The sequence below is a fragment of the Lynx canadensis genome, chromosome B3, assembly GCF_007474595.2.
Source record: "Lynx canadensis isolate LIC74 chromosome B3, mLynCan4.pri.v2, whole genome shotgun sequence".
In the NCBI taxonomy this organism is placed as follows: Eukaryota; Metazoa; Chordata; class Mammalia; order Carnivora; family Felidae; genus Lynx; species Lynx canadensis.
The window spans coordinates 142,121,286-142,147,585 of NC_044308.2; the positions used below are offsets into that span (position 1 = coordinate 142,121,286).

Consider the following 26,300-nt stretch of genomic DNA (forward strand, 5'->3'; position numbering starts at 1 on the left):
CTGCCCTCTCCTACTGCTATGGAGGAGAGGGGTCTTAGCCTCTACCCAGGGCTCTTTCATGACCAGGAGGCTGAGGCCCCTCATGGGCGACTGCATACTCTCTCCTTGACATCCCCCCACCCTTCGACGCATCCCAGCTTCCCAAGGATCCCTAACTCTGGTCCTGGAAGCTGTCACTAGGTGATAGCTCTTTCCTTGTCTAAGCCGGGTGCCGAGGGTGTTAGACCAGTGTCCCCCTTGGCCACGGCCGTTGTCTTTTGCATCCTCTGCTGTCTTGGCTTCCATGCATGGCAGAAGGTGACTCCCTCCGAGCCCCTGTGCTGCTTGGAGTCATTAACCCATTAACCTGCCGTGGCAGCCAGCCCCGGTGCACGCGTGGGGTGGGCAAGGCAGAGGAGGCCTTGTCCACAGCAGGAAGCCATTAGAGCAGGTCAGGAAAGGCCGTGGCTCTCCCCGCCATCCCCCCAGCTCCTCTTCCCTCCCCTGCCTCCTTCCTTCTCCCCCCTTCTCCCCAGTCTTCCATGGCGTCCGGAAGCCCTTCCCGTGGAGCCTGCTGTGTGTCGGGTTGGGTGTTGGAGCAAGGCACGGCACGTAGAAGATTGAAGTCCCATCCTGAAAGGCTTGGGTGTTGGCCAAGGAAGGGCCTTTGTGCCACTCAGGGATGCTCTGGGAAGTGGGAAGTACCTGACGTGTGGTGGGCGGGTGGTTCTCGGGCCCCCCTGGGCATCGGCTCTCTGAGGGCCGGGGCCCTGAGTCTGCGTGCTCGATGAGCCGTCTCCGTGAGTCTGTCGTGGGAGCCCCGAGGCCTCACTTTGAGAAACGCCCTTTTGGAGGTGGTCAGCACACGGTACTTGTCTTCCCTGCTGAGCACTGAGCAAGCGGGCCGCAGCCCGAGTTCTGCCTGTTCATTCCGGCCTCTCTCTTCCAGGGCCGCCTGTCGGTGCCTTGGGGCCGAGCTAAGCTGACCTTCGTCGGAAGCCTGGCTTTCGGCTGCCTGGGTGTCCGTGGGATCCTAGATCGAAGGCGTTTCAAAAGCATATCGTGGGTTTGTTCTGGAACACCCCCCGTTCAGGGGTCAGGATGTGGGTCACTGTCTGGGCCCAAGATCCCCTCGTGGTGGCGGTCCCCTGGGGGGGGGGGCAAGGTAGGGCTACGTTCCTTCTCTCACTTTGGGAGTGGGTCGGGGCTGTCCCCGTGGGCGGCCAGGGGACCTCATGCTTCTGCGGGCTGAGCTCCTGTCACACCCCCTTGCGTGGGGGCCCCTGACTGGACCTGCGGCCGCCGGCGGGAGGGGGGGGCCTGTCCACACTTGGGCGGTGAGTAGTTGTCAGGTGCGCTGTCGCATGTTTGAGAAACAGGCTTGGCCTGAGTCAGGCCTGAAGGCTGGGGGCTGGGGCGGGAGGGGAAGCTAGGTGACAAGAGAGGTTGATAGCCTTACCTGGGGCGGAACCTGGGGCTCCCCCGGGTCCCCGTTAGAGCTCACTGGATGCCAGTGCTGTGGGGAGGCGGGAGGTGCTCATTCAGGCCCGTGTGCCCGAGTGCTGGGGACCACCGTCCAGAGGAACCACGTGCTTGTCTACGCACCTTTTTCGTGGGGTTTGTGATGCCGTAACCCATCCAGCACGTCACTTAATACTAACTTTCTTTCTTTTTCTTTTTCTTTCTTTCTTTTTTTTTCAGGAGGAAAATGGTTTGTATTCTGTTTTTTGTGTTTTTTTTAACTCTTTCTAGGACGGAGGGGACGTGATCACCCAATGGTTTTGCCTTGTCAGTAGCTCTTCTAGGCTGCCTCTGTTCTCTGTAAATGGGCATAAGCGCCCCTTGGTTGGATTGTGGCAGGGGACGCAGGGAGGCCAGGACACCTCTGTCTGCTGGCGTGGGAGGCGGAGACCACACTGTGCCGGCAGCCCCGTTAGTCCACATGCGTGTGTGTGTGTGTGTGTGTGCACCGTGGGTGAGCGTGTGAGCTTCAGTGGGTGTCGGGCCGCTGCACTGTGGGGCAGGACCCGGGCTTCAGGCACATGAAGGGTCACCTGTCTACCCCCCAGTCACCTAGGGCAGCCCCTTCCGAGCAGGCACACAGCTTTTCCTGCGGGCCCAGCCTTGGGAACCCCTGGGGGCAGCCTGAGCTAGGGGCCGGCGCTGGGAGTGACATCCCCGCGGTGACCCCGGGTCCCGCCCCAAGACAGGTCACCACCACCAAGGAATTTGAGGGCCTCCAGAAGTGCCATCGGAGGACAGAGGGGATTTTAGGAACCAGGGGCCTTTGGACATTGTGTCTTGCTGACCCTGAAACCCCCCTCTCCTCTCGCGACCCCTGCTTGATGACAGGAAAAGGCAGGGAGACTGGCTGCCATTAGCCAGGGCCACCAGGCGAGTCGGGATCAGGGCCACTGACGGAGATGCTGGGGTCTTGCTGCTGAGTCTTTGGCCTTAGGACCCAGTTGTGGCCTCTTGGGGCCACTGTCAGGGGAAGATGCCAGGTGGGCAGACAGACAGACAGACGTGGCTCCTAGGGCGCCATGATGTCAGCTGTTTGAGGGGGTTGTTGCAGGGCACCGTGACAGTGGCAGAGTGCGGTGGGCACAGCAGGGGTGGAACAGCCCACGGTGACAGAGCGGAGGCCACCAGGGAGGGTTCCCAGTCCCGGCTTTGTCCGTTCCTGACTCTTCTGCAGCCACCAGCAGGTTGCCTGCCCTCTTTGGGCCTTGGTTCGCCTACGTTTATCCTGATTAAGGCTCCTAAGAAGTCCACGCACAGGGGCTGCGGTGGAGGACAGGAGCCCTGAGTGCTGGCTGTGCCGAGCACTTCTTCTGTGAGCCTTGAGTCTTCATAGTGGCCCTGCAGGGTCCAGCGACAGATGAGGGAACTGAGGCAGGGGGAGGGGTGTGCAGCCGGCCAGTGGGGGTTGGGGTGGGGATGCATCGCTGAGCCCCTGGCTTTGCACTTGGGGATCCTGACCATGATCTCTTGGTGCTGCTATCAGGGGTAGATGCCTCGGATGGATGGATGGGTGGGCGACGGCCAGTCGCCCCTGGGGACCAGTGAGGGCACAGAACGTGAGCCCCGCGTGCCGCCGGAGGGCCTGCAGAACTCTGGGCGTCAGTGAGGGACATGGTTTTCCTTAGGATGGGGTGAGGAGGGGAGGGCCAGTAAGGGAGACGGGGTGTCAGACTCCTGCAGAGCCCCTGACCTTTGAACCTGAGATCTGCTTGGTGATCTCATGGTGCCGCCGTCACGGGCAGAGTCAGGAGCAGATCCCGACCTGGCGGGAGGGGTGGGTGACATGACAGGTGAGGGTCCAGGCTATGCAGGGGGTGGTCCCGGCTTTTTCCACCACGCCCCAGCTGCCCGGTGTGGAAGGTGGGGGCAGCTCTGTTCTTGGGGGTCAGAGGCTGCCGCTGGATGGGGAGCTGAGGCCAGGCAGGGTATGTGGGACTGTGGGCTGAATGAGTGAGTGAGTGCCATCCTCCCTTCTGCGCTCCCCCTGGAGCCCCCTCCCCTTCCCAGGGCAATCCCCCCCCCCCCCCCCCGTCCCACCCTTTCCCCCAACAGCCATTATGCCACTTCCAGGGCACTGTGATCTTGGCCTCCACTGAGAGTGGTCTCATGTAGGTGGAAAGGCCCAGGCAAGAGATGAGACTCGACCCCCAGGGGGAGGCAGCTCCCGGGGTCCCACCCCCATCCCAGCTTGTGTTCCTGGCACGCGGTGGGGCCTGTTTAGGGGGAGGGCCCAGACTCCCCCTTTCCACTTGTCCCCCTCCTCCATCCTGCCCTACCTGTCCTCCACCTTCAGAACAAACCACAGAGTCAGATAATCTTTTATTTTGCTTTATTTTAGGGGTGGGAAGGTGGCGGGGGGGGGTCTCCTCCCCGTGGCAGAGAGCGGCGGTCTGGTAGGAGCTAGCTGGCTTAGCACAGTCCACTGGGTGGTTGGGGCCTTCCTCAGTCTCTCTTGGCCCACCACCCCCCCCCCCCCCCCGCCACCGTGGACCTCCGGGCCCCTGTGCTGTCGGCACCGGGAGGGGAGAGGGAGCCCCACCAAGTGAGGTCGCCCCCTCGGTGTCCTGGGAGTCCCGGGGACTCTCGAGGACGCAAGTTCGGTGAGTACTGGTACGTCGGACGTTCTGTGGAGAGGAACCGTCCAGGTAAGGGCAGAGCTCAGGGCCAGGCAGAGTCAGCGTCAAGGGAGCTGAACCGGAGGGTGGAGGGTGGGCTGGCTTTGCAGGGGGGTGGGCTGGCTTTGCAGCGGGGTGGGCGAGGGAGGTGCCACGGCGCTCCACGAGGTGTGAGCGCGGGTGGGGGGTGGGGGCGGGGGGATGGGGGCCCAGGGGAGCAGCGGCACCGGCGGCGGAGGGAGAAGAAGTCAGTGGAGCCCGCGAGGTCAGTGTCCCAGGGTGGCTCATGGTGGCCACTCGTCACTCCGGGGGGGGGGGGGCGGGTCCCCGGCCCCTGCTTGCTTGGCTGCGTCTGCTGTGCCTGAGTCTTCACCTGGCCTTGGGTCATGGGGTCGTCTGCTCACCACTGCTGTCTCCCTCATTGACGTCACTCCCGGCTGCAAGCCTGGGACCCCGGGCAGTTCAGACGGGACTGTGGTTGTGTGGCCCTGAGCCGGCTCTCTGGGTCTCTGATGGTTGGATAGCCCGTTGCTGTTGCCACAGACGATGCCGCCCTTCTCGAAATGTTTGCCCTTCTCGAGGGGGTTCCCCTTGGGTCAGGAGTGGCAGGAGTGGGGCGGGGGCCGTCGCCGGATGCGAGCGAAGCAGGCCGAGGCACGGGGGAGGCTGGAAGGAGACTCGGTGGTGGTGGTCGGGCGCGGGGCGGAGGAGCGGAGGGCTTCACTCGGGGCTCGCGTCGTCCTCGCCAGCCGGCGGCTCCTCCAGCCTCGCGCCCTCCCGGGGCTGGCCCGCCGGCGTGTAGACGGCGGTCAGAAAGCGGATCAGGGCCCTGGCCGCCTGCTCCTGGCCCAGGGGGGTGGGCCGCCCGCCGGCGCCGCAGAGGGCCCGGGGCAGCTGTCGGCTCAGGAAGGCGAGGACCTCAGAGGGCGCGGGCAGGTGTCGGCGGGGCCGCAGGGCCGCCTCGCGCACGTCGCTCTCCGGCTCGTCCTGCGAGGTGTCTTGCAGGCCGTCATGCAGGCCACACTGACGGTAACGTTGCAGGTCGTCTTGCAGGGCTTCTCGCGAGACGACATCCTCATCGCCGACGTGCAGCTCCAGGTGGCGGGGCCCTCCCGGGAGGGGGCGGGCGCCCCCCGGGGGGCCGACTCTGACCCCGAAGGACTCGCACAGCATCAGCCAGAAGCCGGGCGCGAACCGCAGGCCCCGGAGGGTCAGGGGGCGCAGGGCCCGCTGGGGGCCCGGGAGCAGCCCGCCCAGCTCCTCGGCCGGGACGGCGCTGGTGCCCACGGGGCGGGGCACCTGGGCGAGGAGCTGAGCCGCGGCGGTGGCGATGCCGCTGCCCGCGAAGAGGGCCGCGGCCTGGCCGAGGCGCAGCCAGCGCCTGGGGGGCCGGGCCAGCGCCGGGGGGGCGGGCCGCGGGGAGAGGCGGCGCTTCAGCCTCAGCAGCACGAGGAGGGCCGCCACGGCCAGGGTGTCCTTCCAGAACAGGAGGCCTCGGAAGAAATGCAGAAGGACCGCCCTGATCTGGGCCACGCTGAAGTGGGCGAGGAAGCTGTTGAGGATTTGGTCGATGGGTATCAGGGCCAGGAACTCTTGCTGCAGGTTCCGCCCGGTCGGTGCGTCCTGCTTAGGTGCGTCTTCGTTCTCCTCCTCCTCCTCCTCCTCCTCCTCCTCCTCCTCCTCCTCCCCGGAGTCTAGCGACTGCCCCCGGGGGGCGCCCCCCGTCGCGAACGGCGGCCTTGCCCGGGCGGCGGTGTTGCGCCGGAAAGGCCGTCGGTTGAGGTTTCTCGCGGGCGGCAGAGGCCGGCCCCCGTCTTGCTCGGGGCGCTCCATGACGTCGAAGTGGAAGTGTGAGAAGAAGAAGACCCAATGGCCGGGGAGAAGTACGGTGAGCCTGTCATTATTCAGAGAGGCTAGATCCTCTGTGTTGAGAAGGATCATGATGGGCTCCTCGGTGTTCTCCAGGTAGCGGCACCATACCGTGAAGGCAGCCCTTATTGGAAGGATCTTCATCTCCAGTTGAGAGTAGGCCACTTCGATAGCCGAGATGTTGCGCGAGTAGAAGGCGCAGGAGACCCTCTTGCCGGTTTGGTCGTCTATTTGGACGAGGGAGGCGTGCAGAGCCGTCTTGGTGGCTCCCGTTTCCAAGTAGAAGGGGTTCTGCGGCTTGGGGTGGTGCAGGAGGGGCGCCTTGCGGAAAGCCCGCTTCAGGCACTCGAAGGCCTCCTGCTCCTCGTCCCCCCAGGAGAACGCGTCGCTGGTCAGCAGCTGCCGGGCCAGCGGCTCCGCGATGGTGGCGAAGCGCTCCACAAAGTGCCGGTAGGGGAAGATGAATTCGATCAGGTGTTGCAGGGACTTCTTAGAGCCAGGGGTGGGGTAGCCTGTCACGGTGGTCACAATCCTCTTGTTTAGCCTCACCCCTTTGGGGGTTATGACGAACCCCAGGAACTCGACGGTGTGTCGGTGGAACTGGCTTCTGTCCAGGGAGCAGTAGACGCGGTGGTGGCGGAAACGGACCAGGACTTGTCGCACGTGCTGAAAGTGCTCCTCCTGGCTCATGGAGTAGATCAGGACGTCCTGCCCGTAGGAGAGCACGAAGTAGCCTAGCATGTCCTTTAGGATAAAGTGGACCACGTCCTGCGGGATGGTAGGGTCTGAGGATAGCGGGAAGGGCTGGTAACTCTCTGTCTCTTGAGGCTCGAAACCAAACGCCGTTCTCCATACATCTTCCGCTTGGCGAATGCTCGCGCTTTCCTCCACGATGGTGCCCCGCAGCTCCAGCTTTGTGAACCATGTCGCTCCGTGTAACTGGTCGAACAGTTCTGGGATCATCTGTACATAGTCCTGTCTGTTGGTCAGCATGTCCTGCGGGTCCCAGTATTCATCCCGCGGCCTGGCGCTTTCTCGCACCCTGGCACCCACAGGTTCCCACGGCGCGATGGAAGGACATTCGTAAAAGGTCTCGCTGTGATCACTGTCTCCAGCCTGCTGAAGCTCAGAGGGCTCTGATTCAGAAAGATCATCGGATCCGTCTGAGCTTGGCTGGTCGGAAGTCTCATCATCTGCTTCCTTCGGGTTAAACACGTCGGCCAGGTCGGAGTACAGGGGCGGCAGTCCGGGCAGCAGGCTTATGGCCTGTCTTTCCAGCGCGATGCATGGCGGGGGCGGGCGGAAGCACTTCTGCAGACAGTAGGGAGAGTGGAAGGTGCAGCGGCCTTTGATCCAGTCGACTTCGGGGCTGTGGGTCCTGAGCCAGTTGACGCCTAGTATCACGGAGAAGTTGGGGGACGGAACGATGTCGAATTCGATGGGCTCCTGGTGGTTCTGGTGAATGCACACCAGGGGCTCCGTGTGGAGCCAGACAGGTTCGTTGCCGACCAGCGAGCCGTCCACGCTTTGGACCATCTGCGGATAGGGCTTCTCGTAGAGCTCGACGTAGTGCTCTTGGGCAAACCTCTCATCCATGTAGTTGCCGCCTGCCCCCGAGTCCACCAGGGCCTGAACCGCGACACTGTGGTAGGGGTTCACTCTGATCAGGAGCAGCATGAAGAGATGGTCGCGGCTGATGACGGGGCGGCGGTCACGGGACAGCCAGCTGCTCACCATCCACCTCTCTGGGGCAGGTGAGTCGACCCAGGTCAGGTTCCGCGGGCGGGCCTCTGGGGGCAGCCTGAGCATTGCCCTCCTCTCTGCCAGCTTCTCTTCGATCTGCAGGACGAGCACGATCAGGCTGTCCAGCGAATCCGGCTGAGGGACCCTGAACAGATAATGCCGGATCTCCTCGTTGAGCCCCTGGCACAGGTGGGCTTGCAGGACTTCATCCGACCAGCCCAAGGTGGGTACCAGGCCCTGGAACTCGTTGATGTACTCCGTGGCGGTGCGAGTCCCCTGCCTGATGTTGAACATGGCGTCTTCCGCCACACGCAGTGCCTGTCGGTACTCGAACATACCTGACATGGCCTCTAGGAAGGCCGGGAAGTCGTCGATCAGGGGGCTGCCTTCTTGCACCAGCGCTGTGGCCCACTCTAAGGCCATGCCCGAGAGGTGGCAGATGACGTACCCCACCCGCAGCCGGTCGTTGCAGAACATTCTCGGGTAGCTCTGCAGGATCAGCTGGCAGAGCACGATGAACTCGTGGTATTCCCTGCGATCGCCAGAGAAGCGGGACGGGACGGGCAGGTGGCCTGCGTGGATGCCTTTCATCAAGATCTCTTCCGCCACTCTTTGTTGCTCTCTGAGGTCTTGCATGCGGAGGTACAGCGAGATGATGGATCTCACCGTGGCCATGAACTCCGAAGTCTCGGAATCCTCCTCGAGGGGCCCCTCCTCTCTCGCGCTGGCCAGGTCAGTGTCGTCGGCTTCTTCGTCTTGGGCTCCCCATGGGTCGTCTGATGCTCCTTCCATCCCGCCAGGTGCCTCGCTGGACGGATCCCCCACTTCCTGACGTGAACCATTGCGTGACTCCTCCAGGTCTTGGAGTAGGTCATTGGGTGGATCCTTTATTTCCCTACGTGGGCCACTGGATGGCCCCTCCATGTCTTGGCGGAGATCAATGGGCAGCTCTTTGATTTCTTGGGCCGGGCCCCTGGCCGGCCCCTCCGCCTCCCTCGCGCCGCTGCCTGATGTCTCCACGGTGGTGTTGGATGAGCCCTCGGAGGACTCCATTTGTTTTGATGATGGATTCTTACGCTCCATCATCGTCTCAAATGAGTCTTCAGAGGGTTCTATCATTTCGTCGGATGGAAAGGAGTGTTCTCTGAAGACTGGTAAGGTTGTGACGCGTCCGGTCAGCGACTGGGACCGCAGCGATCAGAACCTGGGAGTGGGAGGCGTGGGGGGGGGGGGTGGGGGGAGTAAAGGCAGCTGTTTAGGGACTCACGGGGTCAAGGTTAGGTTCTCTGGGCCAAGTCAGAGGCCCGGCTCATCAGAACAGAGAGAAACTGGGGAGAGCCTCCCATGCCCAACTTAGGGAGCCCCAGGAGAGAATATCTGTCCGCCCCGGACCTTCTCCCTATTCTCCTAGGCTTACTGGGCCTATCTGGCCCGCCTGCTTCCCCCCCACGGCTGTGAGAAATTCACAGCCCATAAATTCCGTGAAGCAGTAGGCCCAGAGCGGCCGCCGTGGCAGGCAGACAACCTGGCAGGATGCTCTGGCCGCTTCATCTGCCCCTGGCATACGTGCCTGGTCAACCCTCCCTCCCTTCTCTGGTCACCCAGAAGTCACAGAGGTCATATGTCAGTGCCATCCCGGAGCAAGCCCGGCCCCCCCTGGTTGTGAGGTGGGAATCTCTAGCTAGCTGATGCCAACTGTTTAACAAGGTCAGGGGAAGTGGGGGGGGGGGTGGAAATGGGCAGGTTGGCCCCAATCCCATCAGTTGGGTCAGCAGCCAAAAATAGCTCTCACTTCCTCCCTCAGATTCACAGTAGATATTGGGCTGGTGCTGGGGGAAGGGCAGATAGAGACAAGTTGGCTTTCATTTTTCCCCCGTACACGTCTACAAAAACCCTACTGTGCGCCAGAGACTTGCACGCGTGTGACTGGGTTCTAACTCAGATGTTTGGCTGATTTCTCTTACTCTTTGTTCAGTTTCCAATGTCCGCATCTCTGAGCTGTCAGGGAGATCTGCAGATCTGGTCCCCGCCCCTCCTAAAACTGCCACTTTCCCAAGATCAGCCTCTCTTTGGGGGAGTTCAGGGATCAATTCTGCGTGTGCAGACATGTGTACATGCCCCTCCGGTCTTACCAGGCAGGCTGGTTTTTCCCTCTAGCGGACCACCCTCCCCGCCCCCCCCCCCCCCCACTCCGCTGCTGGCTGGTTTCTCCCCCACCTCAGTGTCTCTAGTAGAGCTGGGGTAGTGAGTAAGGGGTGGGACAGGGAAGGGCATGAGGTGTCTCTGACCTCTAATTGTCTTGGAAGGGAATTTTGAAAGTTGAGTCATGGGTGGTTTTAGTGGGCTGAGGCTGAATTTAAAGCGATGTTTTGGTTTGGGGTTATTTGCACATTTCTTCTCCGCTGGGAGAGCAAATTGAATTCTGGTTATCCGAAAGATTAGTTCTGTGGTTACCGCTCTGTCTACATTTAACACCTTTTGTTACTTGTCAGTTTCCTTCTTAGCCACGGGGCCCATCTATTAGGAAAAAAAAAAAGCATTCCCTCATTGGCTAAAATCCAAACTTCCCTACAAGATATGCGATTCTGATCTGCTGTTTCTCAAAATTACGTACATTCTTGTTAGCGTGACTGTTAAATTCGATCCTGCAGAGCCTCTGATTAAAAGGTTTTGTTGTTTATTTACTGTTCACAATATGAAATCCAAACCTTTTAGCGTAAAAATTCCTGACACAGAAATTCACCAAAATCATTTCTTGGCTAAAATGTAAAGGCCTTCGGGGTGCCTGGGTGGCTCAGTCGGTTGAGCGTCCGACTTCGCTCAGGTCACGATCTCACGGTCTGTGAGTTCGAGCCCCGCGTCGGGCTCTGTGCTGACAGCACGGAGCCTGGAGCCTGCTTCCGATTCTGTGTCTCCCTCTTTCTGACCCTCCCCCGTTCATGCTCTGTCTCTCTGTGTCTCAAAAATAAATAAACGTTAAAAAAAATTTAAAAATAAAATAAAATAAAATAAAATAAAATAAAATAAAATAAAATAAAATGTAAAGGCCTTAGAATAATAAATTCTGCACATGTCATTCCTCAAGGTAGAAATTACATTTTTTACCATGATGCACCAGTTATGTATAATCACCATCGTCATCATCGCGTCACCATCGCCATCTTCACCGTCACCATCATAACCATCGCCATTGTCACCATCGCCACCATCACCATCGCCATTGTTGCCATCGTCACCATCACCATTGTCACCATCGCCATCGTCACCATCGCCATCGTCACCATCACCATTGTCACCATTGCCATTGTCACCATCGCCACCGTCACCATTGCCATCGGCACCATCGCTATTGTCACCATCACCACCATCACCATCGCCATTGTCGCCATCGCCACCATCGCCACCATCACCATCATCACCATCGTCACTATCACCATCATCACCATCGCCATCGTCACCTTCACCATCATCACCATCACCATTGTCACCATCGCCATCGTCACCATCACCAATGCCACAATATACACATAGCACAGTACCTACATTAACTCATTTGTCCTCGTTGAAGTCCTATAAGGCATTTGCTATAATAGTACGATTCCAAGTTCCTAATGTAAAGTTCTGATTGAAATATACAATTTGACTAATTCATCTGCAGACTCATCTATTAGAAATCAAAATCCCCTTACGTCTCTTAAAACCCTTTATTGGCCAAAACTTAAAACTTGAAAATTTGAATTGGCTGAAATTTAAATTTTAAAATGGAAAAATTTGAGTTGGCTAAAATTTAAAATTTCAGATATAAAATCTGTGCATGTCTTAAAACTGTTGAAACCCTTTATTGGCTAACATTTAAAATGTGTTGGCTAAAATTTTAAATTAAAATTTAAAATGATATCTATCTCTCTTAAAACCCTTAAAACTCTTTATTGGATAAAATTTAAAATTGAAAAATTTAAATTGGCAAAAATTTAAAATTTTAAACATGAAACCTGTATAGGTCTTAAAACTTTAAAAACATTTTATTGGCTAAACTTTAAATCAAAATTTTAGGGGCACCTGGGTGGCTCAGTCAGTTGGGTGTCTGACATGGCTCAGGTCATGATCTCACCATTCATGGGTTCGAGGGCTGTGTCCGGCTCTGTGCTGACATCTCAGAGCCTGGAGCCTGCTTCGGATCCCGTGTCTCCCTCTCTCTCTGACCCTCCCCTGCTCATACTCTGTCTCTCTCTCTCTCTCTTTCTCTAAAAAATAAAATAGGGGCACCTGGGTGGCTCAGTTGGCTGAGCGTCTGATTTGGCTCAGGTCACGATCTCACAGTTTGTGGGTTCGAGCCCCCCATGTCGGGCACTGTGCTGACATCTCAGAGCCTGGAGCCTGCTTGGGATTCTGTGTCTCCCTCTCTCTCTGCCCCTCCCCCACTCACACTCAGTCTCTCTGTCTCTTCTCTGTCAAAAATGAATAAACATTAAAAAAAAAATTTTTAAAACTTAAAAATTTAAGTTGGCTTAAAGTTAAATCTTAAAATTGAAAAATTTAAATTGGCTAAAATTAAAAATTTCAAATATAAAATCTATATCGCTCTTAAAACTTTAAAGACTCTTTACTGTTTAAAATTTTAAATATAAAATCTCAGTATGTCTCTTAAAATCTTTAAGACCCTATATTGGTTAAAATGTAAACTCCTTAGCCAGAAAATTTAAAAACTAGATTATACCCTTAAAAAAAATTTTTTTTTTACGTTTACTTATTTTTGAGAGAGAGACCGAACACAAGGAGGGTGGGGCAGAGAGAGAGGGAGACACAGAATCCCAAGCAGCCTCCAGGCTCCAAGCTGTCAGCACGGAGCCTGAGGCGGGGCTTGAACTCACGAACGGTGAGATGGTGACCTGAGCCAAAGTCAGACACTTAACCGACTGAGCCACTCAGGTGCCCTTAGATTCTGCCCCTTTTATTATAAGTCAATACGTCTTAACATATTTACAGATTTGAGGATATAACTGATTAAATCATTCACCTTTCTTGTTTTCAATGTAAAATCTAATACCCTTGGCATGTTACAAAAACCTGATCTTCATATGCCTTAGCATCAAAGGTCAAACTTTTGTCAGGATACATAAAAGTTGTCCCGTAACTGCTCTATTCAAACTTACGAAAGTTTCTTTTCATTGCTTCTGATATCAAGTTCCAATCACTTAGCATAAAATAAAAAGTTTTACCGTGTAATGTATCTGCAAACTGATGGATATAAATCCCCAAATCTTTCCAGGCAGGACACTTCTTAAACTTAGTTTTGAAGTTTATTGGCTTAATTCCAAGCCTCTAAGCATTATATAAAAAGTTGACCGTGTCACTCCTCAAAGTAAAAGGTCGCACTTCCTTGCAAGGTGCACGAATTTGGTCTTGTAATTTATGCTTAATGCCTTATAAGATCGCTTGATCACCTATGAGATAAGATCTAAACTCCTTAGCAAAATTTGCTCTCCGATGTCTGCAGACTACTCTTATCAAACACAGAAATCTTACCATGTCACTCTCTTAAAATCTCTGAATGGCCCAAATCCAAATTCCTTAGCACAGCACAAATATGTATTCCCGTCGTTCCTCAAAATAGGTCCAAGCTCCTCAGCGCGCTATGTAAACTCAGTCATAGAACCTCTGCCTAAGACCTGCCCCGCCTCTATACTAACTTGCTATAAATGATCCGGTTGGTTCAGCATAAAGTGCAGACAGGGCGCACTTGGGCCGAGGGGTACCTTCTCTGAGCTGCCGATGCGTGCTCTTTATCTGGTTCATCAAATCCAGACACCTTAGCATAAAATACATTTGACCAGCTAATTCCCCCGCAGACGAAACTCTCATCAGTCACTCCTTAAAACCCTTTACTGGCTAAAATCCAGCCGCCTCTGCATGAGGGTTCAAAAATGAGATCATATCCCTCCCCAAGATGAAATGCTCTCACATAAAATCACATCTCCTTGGCATGTTATAAAAATCTGATCATATTATCTTTACCATAAAAACCCAGTCTTGTAGCTCCGCCAAAATGCATAAGTTTGATCATGTAACTCCCAATTTAAGACGTTCCAAGGTTTCTGCATTGCCCGTAACATAACGTCCCAACTACTTAACATAAAATGCAACATTTTACCATGTAATTTATCTGCAGACTGGTCTATAAAAAAAACCCAAATCTCATCCCGTCATTCCTGTGAACCCTTCATTGGCTTAAATCCAAACTTATTAGCATGATATAAAAATTCGATCTTGTCATCCCTTAAAATAAAGTTCACACTTCCTAGCACGGCATATAAAATTTGATCCTGTAATTCCTTCTTAAAAGCTTAACAGTGTCTCTTAATTGTGAAATTATGGAATAAAAGTCCAAATTCTTAGCACAAAATGTGAATTTTATTTTGTAATTTCTCTGCATAGTATTTATCAACCACAGAAAACTCTTACCGTGTCACTCTCTTAGAACTTTTCATTGGCTAAAACCAAATTTCTAGGCATGGACAGAACTCCAGTCAAGTTAGAGCCTCAAAATAAATTTCAAATTTCTTTGCGTGATCCCAGCGTTGATCATATAACTCTTACGATTGGAGTGTTTCAGTTTTGGTGTTGACATCCGTCAAACCTCTGAAAGCCAGACATTGGCACCCCTCGAGATAGAAAGTGCAAAGGTTTTTGCAGGATACTTAAATTCGTGGCTGTTGCTTTTGTATTTACAGGTTTTCAATGTTCCCTGTGTTATAAAGTCCAAAGCTGTTAGCCTTAAAATACATTTTTTCACGTTTTTTTCCTGCAGATTTATCTTCCACAAGCAAAAATCTCACCATCACATTTCTTAAGACCCTTTGGCAAGAATCCAGACTCCTTAGCATGATCTAGAAACTGGTTCTAGTCACTCCTCAAAATAAAGACCCCCCCCCCCCCAACGCCACATCTATTCCTAGAATCCCGCTTAAAATCTTTTCCTCTATTTTCATCACTAACAACATGTATCAACATCTCAGTATCTTCAATCACGGTGTTTGTAAAACCTTGCGAATTTCATGTCTAAGGCATAAAATCCAAATGCCTGAGCATGAAACGAAAATTGGACCAGATATTTGTTGCATTAAGAAAATCTTTACACTTGCTCTTCAAGTGCTTAGAAAATAAAGCTTCAGTTCCTTTGCACGAAAGCAACAATTTTCACCCTCCCCAATTTCTAGATGCAGTTCTTTGCTCCTTTCACACTTTACTCCTCAAAGACCGGGTTTCTTCCTTCCTGCCTCTAAACCCATCTTAATTTTAGAGTCCTGGCTCTTTTTATGTTGTTAAGCTAGTCCCTCTGTCTACATTTCATTAATTCATTACAGCAACATGTCCCGATTCTTTTTTCTGGGCCAGGCACTGTGTGCGCTCCCTGAGACGGGAAGAATTGGAAACAATCTTGCCTTGCAGAACGTCCCTAGCAAGGAGAAGAGGACCACACCCTCATGTCAGATGTCGCACTGGAGGTGAGTGCAGGGTCCTGGGGGGGCCAAGATCAGGGATCTCCCTCTACTGCTGGCGAGTGTCTCTTTCGAGGCTCCGCTGGGCTCAGGTGCCTGTCCCTTGGGGAGGACTTTGGGCATTGTTGGAGCATTGTTTTGCAAAGCGCAGGTGCCTCTGCCCCCCCCCCACCCCCCACCACGTCTGACTTTCTAAGGTGGCTACGGGCTTCCTTCTGACTCCTGCCCTCCAAATGTCCATCTGCTATAGTTGGAGAGTCCAGAGGCTGCCCTACCTCTTCTCTGGGCTCTCCAGAGGTAATAGTGTTGGTCTGACAAATGTAGCTCGATAAATGCTGAGGTCTCAGACCTCAAGACAATTTCTTGAAGAAATATCTGTCTACTGATCTGGCAATCCCCACCTTAGCAAAAAAAAAAAGAATGAAAAATAAATAAAACTCGGGATTTAGTGCACCTGGTCTGGGTCAGAAGCACCCTTGAGGTCTTTGAGTCAGACCCTCTTCCCCCCGACACTCACAGACAGACACCCCGGCCTCACCACCTTCAGTGCCGAGAGCCTTCTCGGCCAGGTCAGCTCCCTGCTTGCTGCTGAGCAAGTGGCCCATCGGGTCAAGGCCGCCAGCGTGAGTCTATGAAGGGTTGGGTGTGGGGGGGGTTGCGGGGGGGGGCCAATCCCTCCGCGAATACCTCCTCGTGTCAGCTCACTTGTACAGTAAAGGAAATCTGATTTTAAAAATAGAGCTTGGAAGAGGAGATGTGGGGTATTTAGGAGCAGAGTTGAGCCTGGGGCGGGGATCGGGGGAGAGGTGAGGACAGGGAGGGGGGGTGTGCAGCCCGAGTTGCTGAGGAGGAAGGTGGAGAGCCTAGAAAGAGGAGACGGGAGGGCAGAGGGGAAACGAGGGACCACGGCGGGGGGGGTCCTCTGACAGGTGCTCCCCTTTCTTTCCTCCCTCTCAGACACCAGCACCGGCCCCCGTAGCCTTGGCCTTCTGGGTTGTCAGAATGGTTGTTAGGGCTGGGGCCGGGTGAGGATCCTGGCCTGTCTTGGCCCGCCCCCAGGCTGTCCTCGGAGCCACTTGGGTTTGAGGGACACAGCCACCAGGTCTTGAGAGCTAGGTCCCCTTGAAACAAACGCCCCCCTCCCCCGTTTACTCTCTCCATTGCCCTAGACCTGCTGAGCATCACGACGGGGGGTGGGCACGCAGGGACACCAGCAGGGCTGCAGGTTGGTAGTGATTACTGTGTTAAACTACCGTCGAGGTCAAGATGTGCCCTTGTTACGCCAGGGCCGGGGCTCCTTGGTCTCCTGGTGTAGACCAGTGGTGAGGTCACTCTCCCCACTCTGCTTGCCAGTTGGGACTCCGAGGTGGCTCCCCGAGAGCCCCATGAGGACCTTGGGTGGGTCCTGGGTCCTGTGGACCCCTGTGGGCCCCTGTTGGCCTCTTCACCCCCTGCCTTGTGGATTAAGACCTCCTGGGCCCTACAGCTGGGAGACCCTTCTCGTCTTGACCTAGAGCAGCCAGCGCTGGTTTTTCTGCCCTCTCTTCACCTGGGCACTGGGCCTCAGATGTCACTGGGAAAACAGTCTCTGGGAGGGGGGTGGCCGTGACTCGGGACAGACATGGAGTTACTGCAGAGCTGGGGGCCGCCCCAGGGCTTCTCCAGCCCCAGACCGCTGTGTGTGGGTCCCCTTCGAGGCGAGGGGCGGCGCCCCCGACTTAGCAGTAGGCCTGTGGCCGATTCCCTGTCAGCCCTCCCTCCTCCCCGCTGCCTCCTCGCTTGACTGGCAGCTCCAGGGGGCAGCTAGCTGGATCACTCTGCCCAGAATAATCCTGGGAGGGACCGGGAGAGGGGTCACCCATGAGAGTGTCCTTCTTCCTTCGGTTGCCCAAACGGGCCAGACCAATCAGCTGCTCCCCAGGCCACGCTTGCCTTTCAAGGCAAGCGGGCAGAGGAAGGAGCTGGTGCCAGCTGCCCGCCTGGGACCCACGCTCACTTTGAGCGTGACCTTCTCTTCCTGGGCCCTCAGTTTACCCAGAACTGCAAGGAGGGCTTGGGCAGGGGGTGTTCTCACTCTGTTCCTATAGCTCGGGGGTCCCGGGAGGTGCCTGAGGGGTGACCTGGGGAGCAGCGGTAAGAAGAGGGGGTTGGCTGAGCAGGTAGAGCTCAGCGACCCCACCCTGAGTCAATTCCGGAAGCTGGGGGTCCTCATTACTATTTAAAGATAGTGTTAGAAATTGGGGATCCTCATACTATCTCATTTAAAGAGAGGTCCCCGCATGCAAGTCGTGCCTGGGAGCACAGCCTGGCTGGTCCTGTCTGTGGTATATCCTGTCTGACCTTGGAGCTGGAGGAGCGGGGTGGTTTCAGTGGAATCTCTTTGGGTTCCTCTGTGCCTGGTGTGGACGGGCCAGGAGCTGTAGGCCTCGGGGCAGAGGGTTCTTGGAGAAGGGGGGTGTGGACTTGGAGGGAGATGAGGGGGGCTTGGCCTTGATGCAAGTGGAAGTACGGCCAGAGTGGGAGGCAGACTCCTTCCCCGGGGGGGATGGGCCCCTTGTAAGCTGGGAGACACTCCCGACAAGGAAAGGCCTGGGATTATCACGAGGACTCTTGGGACACCTGTTGTAATTGGACGGTCAGCCCTCAGAGGACATTTTCACGCCTGGGCCGGCTTTAATTTCCACACTCACGCCGTGAGGCAAGCGAGTGTGCCGGAGCCCCAGGGCCGAAGTGACTTGCCCCGGAGCTCTAATTAGCAGTGGCCGTGGCATCGGGAGCGAGACCGCGGAGCGTCCCGGCAGCAGCCGGCTGATGAGGGAAGCTAGCGAGGGGTGGGCTGTGCACAGGTAGAGGCGAGTGCCATCCAGACGGGGGCAGTTAGAATTCATTTATCGAAACTGATGTTTCCCCGGCGTCTGCTCTGTGTCGGGCACCATCCTCGCCGGCTGGCCCGGGACAGAGTTCCCGTTGCCCCGCACTGAGAGAGCCCAGTTTCAGGAAGGAAGAGACGGTGTGCAGAGTCAGGTGTTCCCGTTTCCACCGTGGAAGGAGAAAGCAGGAACGCGTGCCCTGGGTCGGGGGTGGACAGTGGCCGCTTGGGGACCCCGAGGGAACCTCGGCCAGAGAGCCTGTTTTCGTTCCATGGTATCTGTATGCTCAGCCTCGTGACCCGACGGGAGGCCAGACCAGAGGGGGCCTCGGTGTCTGCCCCCATCGCCCTGAAAAGGTCACGTGGTCGTTGCCAACTCATTTTGGCTAATTTGGTTGTCGGCAGAGGGACAGGACAGCTGGCCTTGGACCTACTAATTATAGCCACTCGGGTGTTTGAGCGAGGTACCTAGTCCCCCATGTCATGTTTTTTTTCCTGCAGACAAACGATCCCTTTGACCTTTGTTCCTGAGTGCCGGCCGGCCAAACCCCTGTCCCATGTATTGCCCAGCACAGCGCCCCCCACCCCACGAACAAGCCCCCCCCCCTTCCCCCCCGCCGGGGGGAGGTCAGCATGGTACCTCCATCACAAGTCTTACCTTTGATGCACTTGTTCAGCAGCTCTGATCCTGTCGCCTTGTCGACTGGAATCTGTCTTCTTTCTACAAAGTAATCGGATACATTTATCTCTTTAATCGTGAAAGTCCAGGCCTTGGGACGTGCGTGCACGTTTCCCTGTTCTAACCCCAGCCCGCCCCACAGCCTGCCTTCCTGCTTCTCTCCCAGGCCTGTGTCCCATTCCTACGTGCGGGTACGTCCATCCTACGTCTTGAGTACTTACTATGTGCCAGACAGCCTGTGAAGGTGTTACTTCTATTGTCCCCGTTTTCCAGAAGAGGAACCCGAGGCTCGGGGGCAAATCTCGAATCGTTCACAGGCCTGACCTCGTTCTCCAGCTGGGTCTGCCTGAGGTCGCACCTCCCGTGGACACACAAGCCACCGAGTCCACGCTGGTGCTCGTGCTCAGCTCTCCCCCTGGACTCCCGAGCTCTTGGCAAGACCCCTGTTCTTGTCAGGCCCCCAGTTGGCTCTCGGCAAATGCACATGAGAGTTGATGTGAGTCTGGGGTCTGGGTCCCTTGTGTGAGCCCGAGAAAGACTCTTGTAAGTAGCATCTGCCCAGGCTGCTGGCCCTTCCCTCACCTGGGGCCCCCGCCCATGGGGGCCCCCGTGGCGTTCTGTCCTGCCCCTGGTGCCAGTGTGTGCCTGCTATGCCATCCCACCCTCCCTTGGCACACAGTAGGGCTGCAGGCAGCAGGTGAGGCCCGAGGCGGCATCTCCGAGAGGGGGGCTCCGAGAGGCGGGCTGAACTCTGTGAGCAGTCTCTTTTCCCCCCTCCCAGGTGGCTGGAGGTGAGACAGCTTTTCCCCCAGAAAGGGAGCAGATGCCTGGCCCAGGATCGAATCGAAAGGTCTGAAAAATGCATTTATTTTTTCTGAGTTGTAAATTTGGACAATTTGCAAATGTGTGGACCCCTCAGAATGGAACTAACCTGAGCCTTTTATTTTGCAGTTGAGGCTCACTGCCCCCTGGATGGGCAGTGAGTCAGTGGATTCCAGAGGCCAGGGTGCGGCCCAGCCCTGGCCCCTGCACCCTCGGGATACCACACCTGCCCGGAGGGGAATGGGACCCTCCTGCGCTGACCCCACAGCAGACCAGGTATGTGCGCCCTGTCTTTATAGAAGACTCTGGGGAGGTAGAGGCAGTGAGGAGTACAGGGTCACATCGCATTAATATGGGAATATGATGAGAAACGCAGAATAATGCTGTTACTCTGTTACATGAAATCGAGGGAGGTGTTAAAATCTCTGACCATGATACACAGGGGTGCCGACAAGCGGGGCATCTCTGATGGGGGCTCGGGGGGCCTGCTGGGGGCCAGACAGGGCCGGCTCCCTTGGGTGACCTTGGTCAAGTGACGGTGAATCCCCCTCTCCTTCTGTAGGATGGGGACAGCCATCTTCAAGTGTTGCCTTGACACTTTAGGTGAAATAAAAATAGAAAACGCTTGGCACATAGTAGGCACTCGACACAGATAGAAAGAACTCTTACTTGAGGGACATCTGTCCCCGGCCTCTTTGAAAGCCCTTCTCGTTTTCATCGAACCCAGAGGGAAGACCAGGGGAGTAGGGACGGTCGGGGTCAGTGTTGGGATCCGGAGAGCCTTTTCCTGAGTCAGCTGTATGACGTGTACTGGCATTGCCTGGATTTATGTAGCCTCCTGGAGGAGTGAATGTCTTCGTGTTGAATTACCCTGGCCCCGAGGTGGATGCAGGTGATGTCAACCTGGGTACCACATTTTATTTTTATTTATCGTAAGATACTTCATATCTGAAGAACGATGACAGATACCCCAAAGTATTCACCGGGACCAAACCCAGGCCAAAAGAAAATACTATGTAATAAACAGCAGGGCCTCGCGTGCAGGAAAGGCGATTAAGAGCTGGCAGACGGCTGGTTAACCTGTGCTCACATTTCTTCCGCACAAAGTCATGGTTGAAAATAGATCTCTGCCTGGCAGGGGGGAGGAAAGTTCTAGAAGGTCCCTGTCTGTGTTAGCGAGAAGACTCTAACCGATGGATGGGTTAGTGGCTCTGTGCAGTTGGGGGCCAGGCTGAAACCGGACAGAGGGCTCAGACTGATGGGATTTAAAGTTGGCTTAGTTTTGTGTTCTGGGCGGGGAGGCCTCTGAGCCTCGGCCCCTCCATCTGCGGACGAGACCAGGATGGGTTTTGCCGCACACTCAGCCCCGAGCCTGCTCGGGGATTCTGACAGCCGAGACAGCTGTGGAGGGGCCTGGGGAGTTGAGTCTGAGGCTTAGCGAGCAAGCAGGAGCCGAGGTGTCTTGGGGAGAGGGCATTCTGACAGGAGGCCTCGCTGCCATGTGCTACCCAGGACAAGAAGGGGGGCAGATGGGTTAGAAATAAATACCCGTGCCCTTGGGCCTCGCTCCCTCTTGATTAGAGCTGGGGGGTGACCATGGCAGCTGTGGGTTCTGCACGGGAATCTCGCTGTCAGAGGACACGGCCAGGCCCCGGCTGGCTGCCTGCAGGCTGCGCGGCTGTTGACGCATGTGAGCCGAGGGGCCGCCGCTCCCCGGAGGCCCGCCCATCCCCCCTCCGCCAGGCCTATCTCGTGTCGAATTCTCCTGGAATTCTCATTCCGGTTAGCTAATCCCCGAGAACACCGGCCAGGGCATTAACTTTTGGGGCCTCTTAAAGACCGAAAAGGAAAGTCCTCCCCGATGGGTGCATTGCAGACAGCCGCTGGGCGGCTCTGGAAGGATCTGGGCCTGTGGGTGGCGAAATCGCAGCCGGCAGGCACATACCTGCTGGCCTCATGTCACTGACACGCCATCGGGAGGCCCCGGGGCTCCAGCTTGAGAACATATAAAATCGAAAACGGAATGATCTTTGGGATAAAATAAATCCCCCCCGCCATGTGTGCAGAGCTTGTTTTGGGGGTAAGTGCCTGATCCTGGGCCTTCAGCCAAAATGCTCATTTTGTTTTTGTAAAAAAGGAAAACAACCCCTCCCCCACCCAAGCCCCACAAACAAACAAATGGAAACCCCCCCCCCAAAAAAAACAACAAACCCCACACAAAATGTTTATTTTAATTATGCAAGAAATGCACTGATAATGAATACACTCATTACTAAAAACTAAATACTGCACATAAAAGCTAAAGCCATCTGTACCCGCCCCCCCCCCCCCAAAGGCCCAGGCCCAAGCCCAGCTCTGCCCGCCCCCCCCCCCCCCCCCGCTGTTATCAGTTTCAGGTGCACGGCTCCAGATATTTTTCTGAGCACTTATGTACGTATATAAATAGATCTCTGAAATAGATGATTTTGTTTATTTTTTACGCAAACTACATCATAGTGTCCGTTTCCTTCTGCGTAGCTTAGCATTTGTCTCCACACAGGCATCCGCTTGGAGATAATAAAGATCGACACAGCGTTCCTTAGAACACACCTTAGTACCCTGTAATCTGCGTGCACCCGGGTTGCTTTAACCCCCTCACCGCTGCCCTGAAAGCCCCAGGTCCTTACCCCGTGGGGACGGAGCGTGGCGGCAGGTGTCAGTAATTTCTGAGCTCGGGATCTGAGGATCAGCTCACAAGTGTTTATGACATTATCACAAATGAATATATGGATGCATAAATTAGCAAAATAAAAGAGGGCCAAGCCTGGACCAATGATGACGAAGTGTTTATGAACAAAGAATCATGATTAATCCAGTTCTGCGCAAAATACTGAGGTCCATTAAAAGACAATAGGTCTCCGCTGTTACATTCTTTTTAAGAGCTGTTTAATATTCCGGGGTATGTAAGCACCATTGTTGATTAGACCCTCTCCTATTGTTCAAAATCCCAGCTGTAAACGTGCTGGGGGGCAGCGGGGGAGGGGGGGTGGGGGGAGAATGTGTCCGGATAGAAGCTTTGGTCAAAGTCCTGGTCGTTTGGGTGGGGGTGGGGGTGGGTCACAGGCTCATGGGTGTTTGTTCTATTATTTATGCAAATAAATAAAAGTGAATCCATAAAATAAAAGTGATCCTTGCACAAATGAATGAGCGCGTCATGAACCGAAGTTTTAATTCATACAATTTTGCTCAACCGATGCCCACTGAAAAGGACCTGAGCCGTTCCCGTTTTGTTATTGCTAACAGCCCTGCAACGAGCTTTTTTATAGCTCGGTCTGTAAACACATCCGTGGCTGTTCCTTTATCCCCATTTCTTGGAGGTGGGGTAGCTGGGTTAAATGGTTTGCAAAGTTTATTTTCACTGTGTGATCTTTCTTAAATGCCATTTTGACCTTGTCACTGTCTTGCTTTTAAATCCTCCCTCTGACTTCCTGGAACTTCTGGGATGTGATCCAAAAGCCTTAGCCTGGCACGTAGGACCCTTCGGGGTCTGGGTGGGAGCTTCCCAGCCTCTCCCCTCACCCCTTGTCCACCCCCACCCCTGCAGGCACACTGCGGGCCTGAGCTACTGCTCCTGTCTGTGTGGGCCCTGCCTTTTACACTTGGGGGCTTTGGCCGTGACCTTTCAACCAGCTTCTCTTGAGCCCTTAGGACCAGGCTTTGAAATGCACCCCACGGTGAACTGCCCCTAACACCTCCTTCAAAAGTTCAGCAAAGTACAGTCCCCCAAAGGGCAATGCCTCATTGACATGTTTTCCTAGTTCAGGAGAAGGTTTTGCATTTTTCTAGAATTCATGACCAGCCACATGTTAATCCCCCCCTTTCCTTTGTCCCTGTCCAGTGCCCTCGGCCCCCTGTGTTGCCTGGATCTGACTTCCCCTGACTGAAAAGACCTCCCATTTTCTCCTGAGGACTGCACACTGGGTGAGTGCTATGAATGCCTTCAGACCACAAACACACGCCTGGGAGCCCAGGCCTCCCCCCACTGCCCCAGACTGCTCTGTCCTGCCCTCTGGGGTGCAACACCAGGTTCCCTCCATGCCTGCCACGAGGACCCCAGAACCCTGGGTCGTGGTCCGTGAGTGAGGGATGATAGCATCTCCCGGGCGAGTGTGCTGGTGATGGGTTTGGGGGACATAATCATGGCCTGGCAATGGTTGATTGCATCTTTTATGACCTTCTCCTTGCGAGAGGAAAAGGGGCCTGGTCCCAGAACCTAAGAAGGAGGTAAGTCTTCATATGTGACAGCAGAGCCACCGGCTGGGGGGATGGTGAGGGTTCCAGGGACAGGTTTGTGTTCGAGGAGCACAGGTTTTGGGGCAGAGGGACCGGGATGCCAGATCCACATCACCCTGGGGTCAGAGGGCCTCACCTGCCTGTGAGAGGGACAGATGTCCCCCGAGCTGCTCAAGGTTTTGGTCCTCTTTTTCTCCCCCCCCCCCAGGGTGGTGGGTGGGAGCCACCCTGAGAAGCCGGCCATCTTGAGCACAAACCCAGCTACAGAACGGACATGGCGTGCATGTCCTTGGCAAGGCCCCAAGAATTCCTGTGCCTCAGTTTCCTGATCGGAAAAGCATACGTACACACCGCGTAGCGATAGGCATAGTGAGACAATAGCAGAAATAAATCACTCAGCGCAGTAGCGGCTGGAAAACAGGAGCTTTTCCCATCTCGGCCCGTCTGAAAGGCTTCACCTTCCCTCCCGGAGACCCGCAGAGGAAAATAAAAAGGCTGGAAGAGTATGAGCAGGGAATAAAGGCCCCAGAGCAGACCCCACCCCCCACCCAAGGGAAATACCGGCCTTTTCTCTCTCAACACCCCGGGGCCGGGGAAGGGCTGCCCCCGCCGGCTTTAGTTGGGTTCTCCTGAAAAGTTTGGCAATAGTTTATTTTATTTTATTTTTTTTAGAAATATATATAAAACGTCAGACTGCTCTTCAGGCAGATTTTTTAGGCTTGTATTTTATAGACTTTGGCAAGGGCGGCTCGGAAGGAACAGTGGTTATAGTCTCCAGAGGTTAATAATTCCTGGAAAAACTTCTGGCTAAACCGGACTTCTCCTGAATTTCACAGAAAACGCTCCCTGGGCCGGGCCCAGCCTGAAGGAGGTTTTTGTGCGTAGGGCAGCCTTACCTAGTGCAAGCACGGGCTCGTGTGTTGCCTTTTGCACAAAAGTGAACTTCCTCGGCTGCTGTGGGGCACAAAGACTCCTCTCTCCAGAACGTTTGGTTTATTTGCTCTGCAGTAGCTCCCCCAGGGCTGTTTGTGGAGCTGCTTAAGTCTCCGCCCCTCTACCCTCTCTGCCCTCTGCCCTCTGCCCGCTGCCCCTCTGCCCCGTAGCCCCTGCTTCGTGCTGAAGCCCCCCCCCCCCCAACCCCCTCAGGCAGGGGGCAGGGACGCAAGGGCAGGGACAGGGACAGAGGCAGGGGAGCCCGCCTCTTTGTGTCTGGAGCTTTAATGAGGAGGGGAATAGTGCCTCCCTCTCAGCAGGAGCCCCTTCCCCAGCCTGCCTGCGCCCCTGCAGCCCCTGCAGCATGGGGGGGGGGCTAAAAGGTTTGCTGCCCTGTGGCCTTTGCCTGGTTAGGGATTGGGGTCAGGTGACTTTTCAGACCCACACCAGTGCAATTCTGAGCTCTTTCCTTGCACCACCCGCGACCCCTGACCAGAAACCTTTATTTGCCAAATTTCTCATGTGCGTGACTTCTGTTCAGCACCCCGCATTACCTCCCCTCCCCCATGTAGTGCCGCAGAGACAGTTACGCATACGCAAATACCATTTTACCCCACATTTTCGAATGACAGTTTCAAAGCAATCCTTTAATAGATGAAAAAAGCGAGAGCAGTGACAAAATAACAACAAAACCCCCAGGCTCTGACAAGCAGTTTCCCCAAGAGCCAGCTCGCAGCTCCTAAGGGGGGCTGCGGGGGGCAGTCTGTCTGTCTGTGGGGAGCCAGCCTGCGCTCTCCACCAGCAACGCGCTGCTGCCCCCCCACGGCGGGTCAGAGCAGCTGTTGGGACCCCGACAGTGCCCCGGCTGGATTGGATTATCCGGAGCGGGACAATTAGGCTGCAGTGACAGGAGCTCCGTCCCTGGGTCCCGGGCGTCTCTGCCCTCCCCGAATCCTACTGTCCCGTGGAAGCGTGTCCCTGCCTCGAGGGTGAGCTAGGGCAGCCTGGCCATTTCACAGACAAGGAACCCGGCTGGCCCCTCTGCCAGCCTGTCACACACACACACACACACACACGCACGCACGCACACACGCACACACACACGTGCACGCGCGCTGAGTGCCTGCACTGGAAACAAAGACAAGAAAACTCCTTTAGAAACTGCAGAACAGAGCCTCGTCTGGGGAGGGGTCCCCTGATAGAGGCCCCATCCGCCCAAAGTTCCTGGGAACCGAGCCTCCGTGAATGGGCCCGGAGAGCCAGCGCCCGATGCGCCGTGGGCCGCATTCATCAACATGCAGGCCCCTGGGCCCCGTCACCGGGCGAGGGGGCTTTCACGAGTCCCCAGAGCATCCAAGTCATGGTCCAGCAGCCGGCTGAATCCGTGGCTGCGGCCCAGCCTCCAGAAAAGGGCCCTGCTTTTCCCATGACCGGGCGGCCTCTCCACTCACCAGACCCCCCTCCTCCTACTTCCCCCGCAGGAAGGCTCCCCCCAC

General features: G+C 55.6%; 1 protein-coding gene and 1 non-coding gene across 2 annotated transcripts; one reads left to right on the forward strand and one right to left on the reverse strand.

Annotated features, from left to right (window-relative positions):
• Positions 1 to 4,838: 4,838 nt before the first annotated feature.
• Positions 4,839 to 8,849, reverse strand: RTL1 (retrotransposon Gag like 1). The gene has a single exon (XM_030320244.1). The coding sequence runs from the start codon at positions 8,847 to 8,849 to the stop codon at positions 4,839 to 4,841; it is 4,011 nt and encodes a 1,336-aa protein (XP_030176104.1).
• A 13,554-nt stretch (positions 8,850 to 22,403) lies between these two features.
• On the forward strand, positions 22,404 to 22,480 carry LOC115517535. The gene has a single exon (XR_003969975.1). It is a non-coding gene; the product is annotated as a small nucleolar RNA SNORD112 (small nucleolar RNA).
• The last annotated feature ends 3,820 nt before the right edge of the window (positions 22,481 to 26,300 follow it).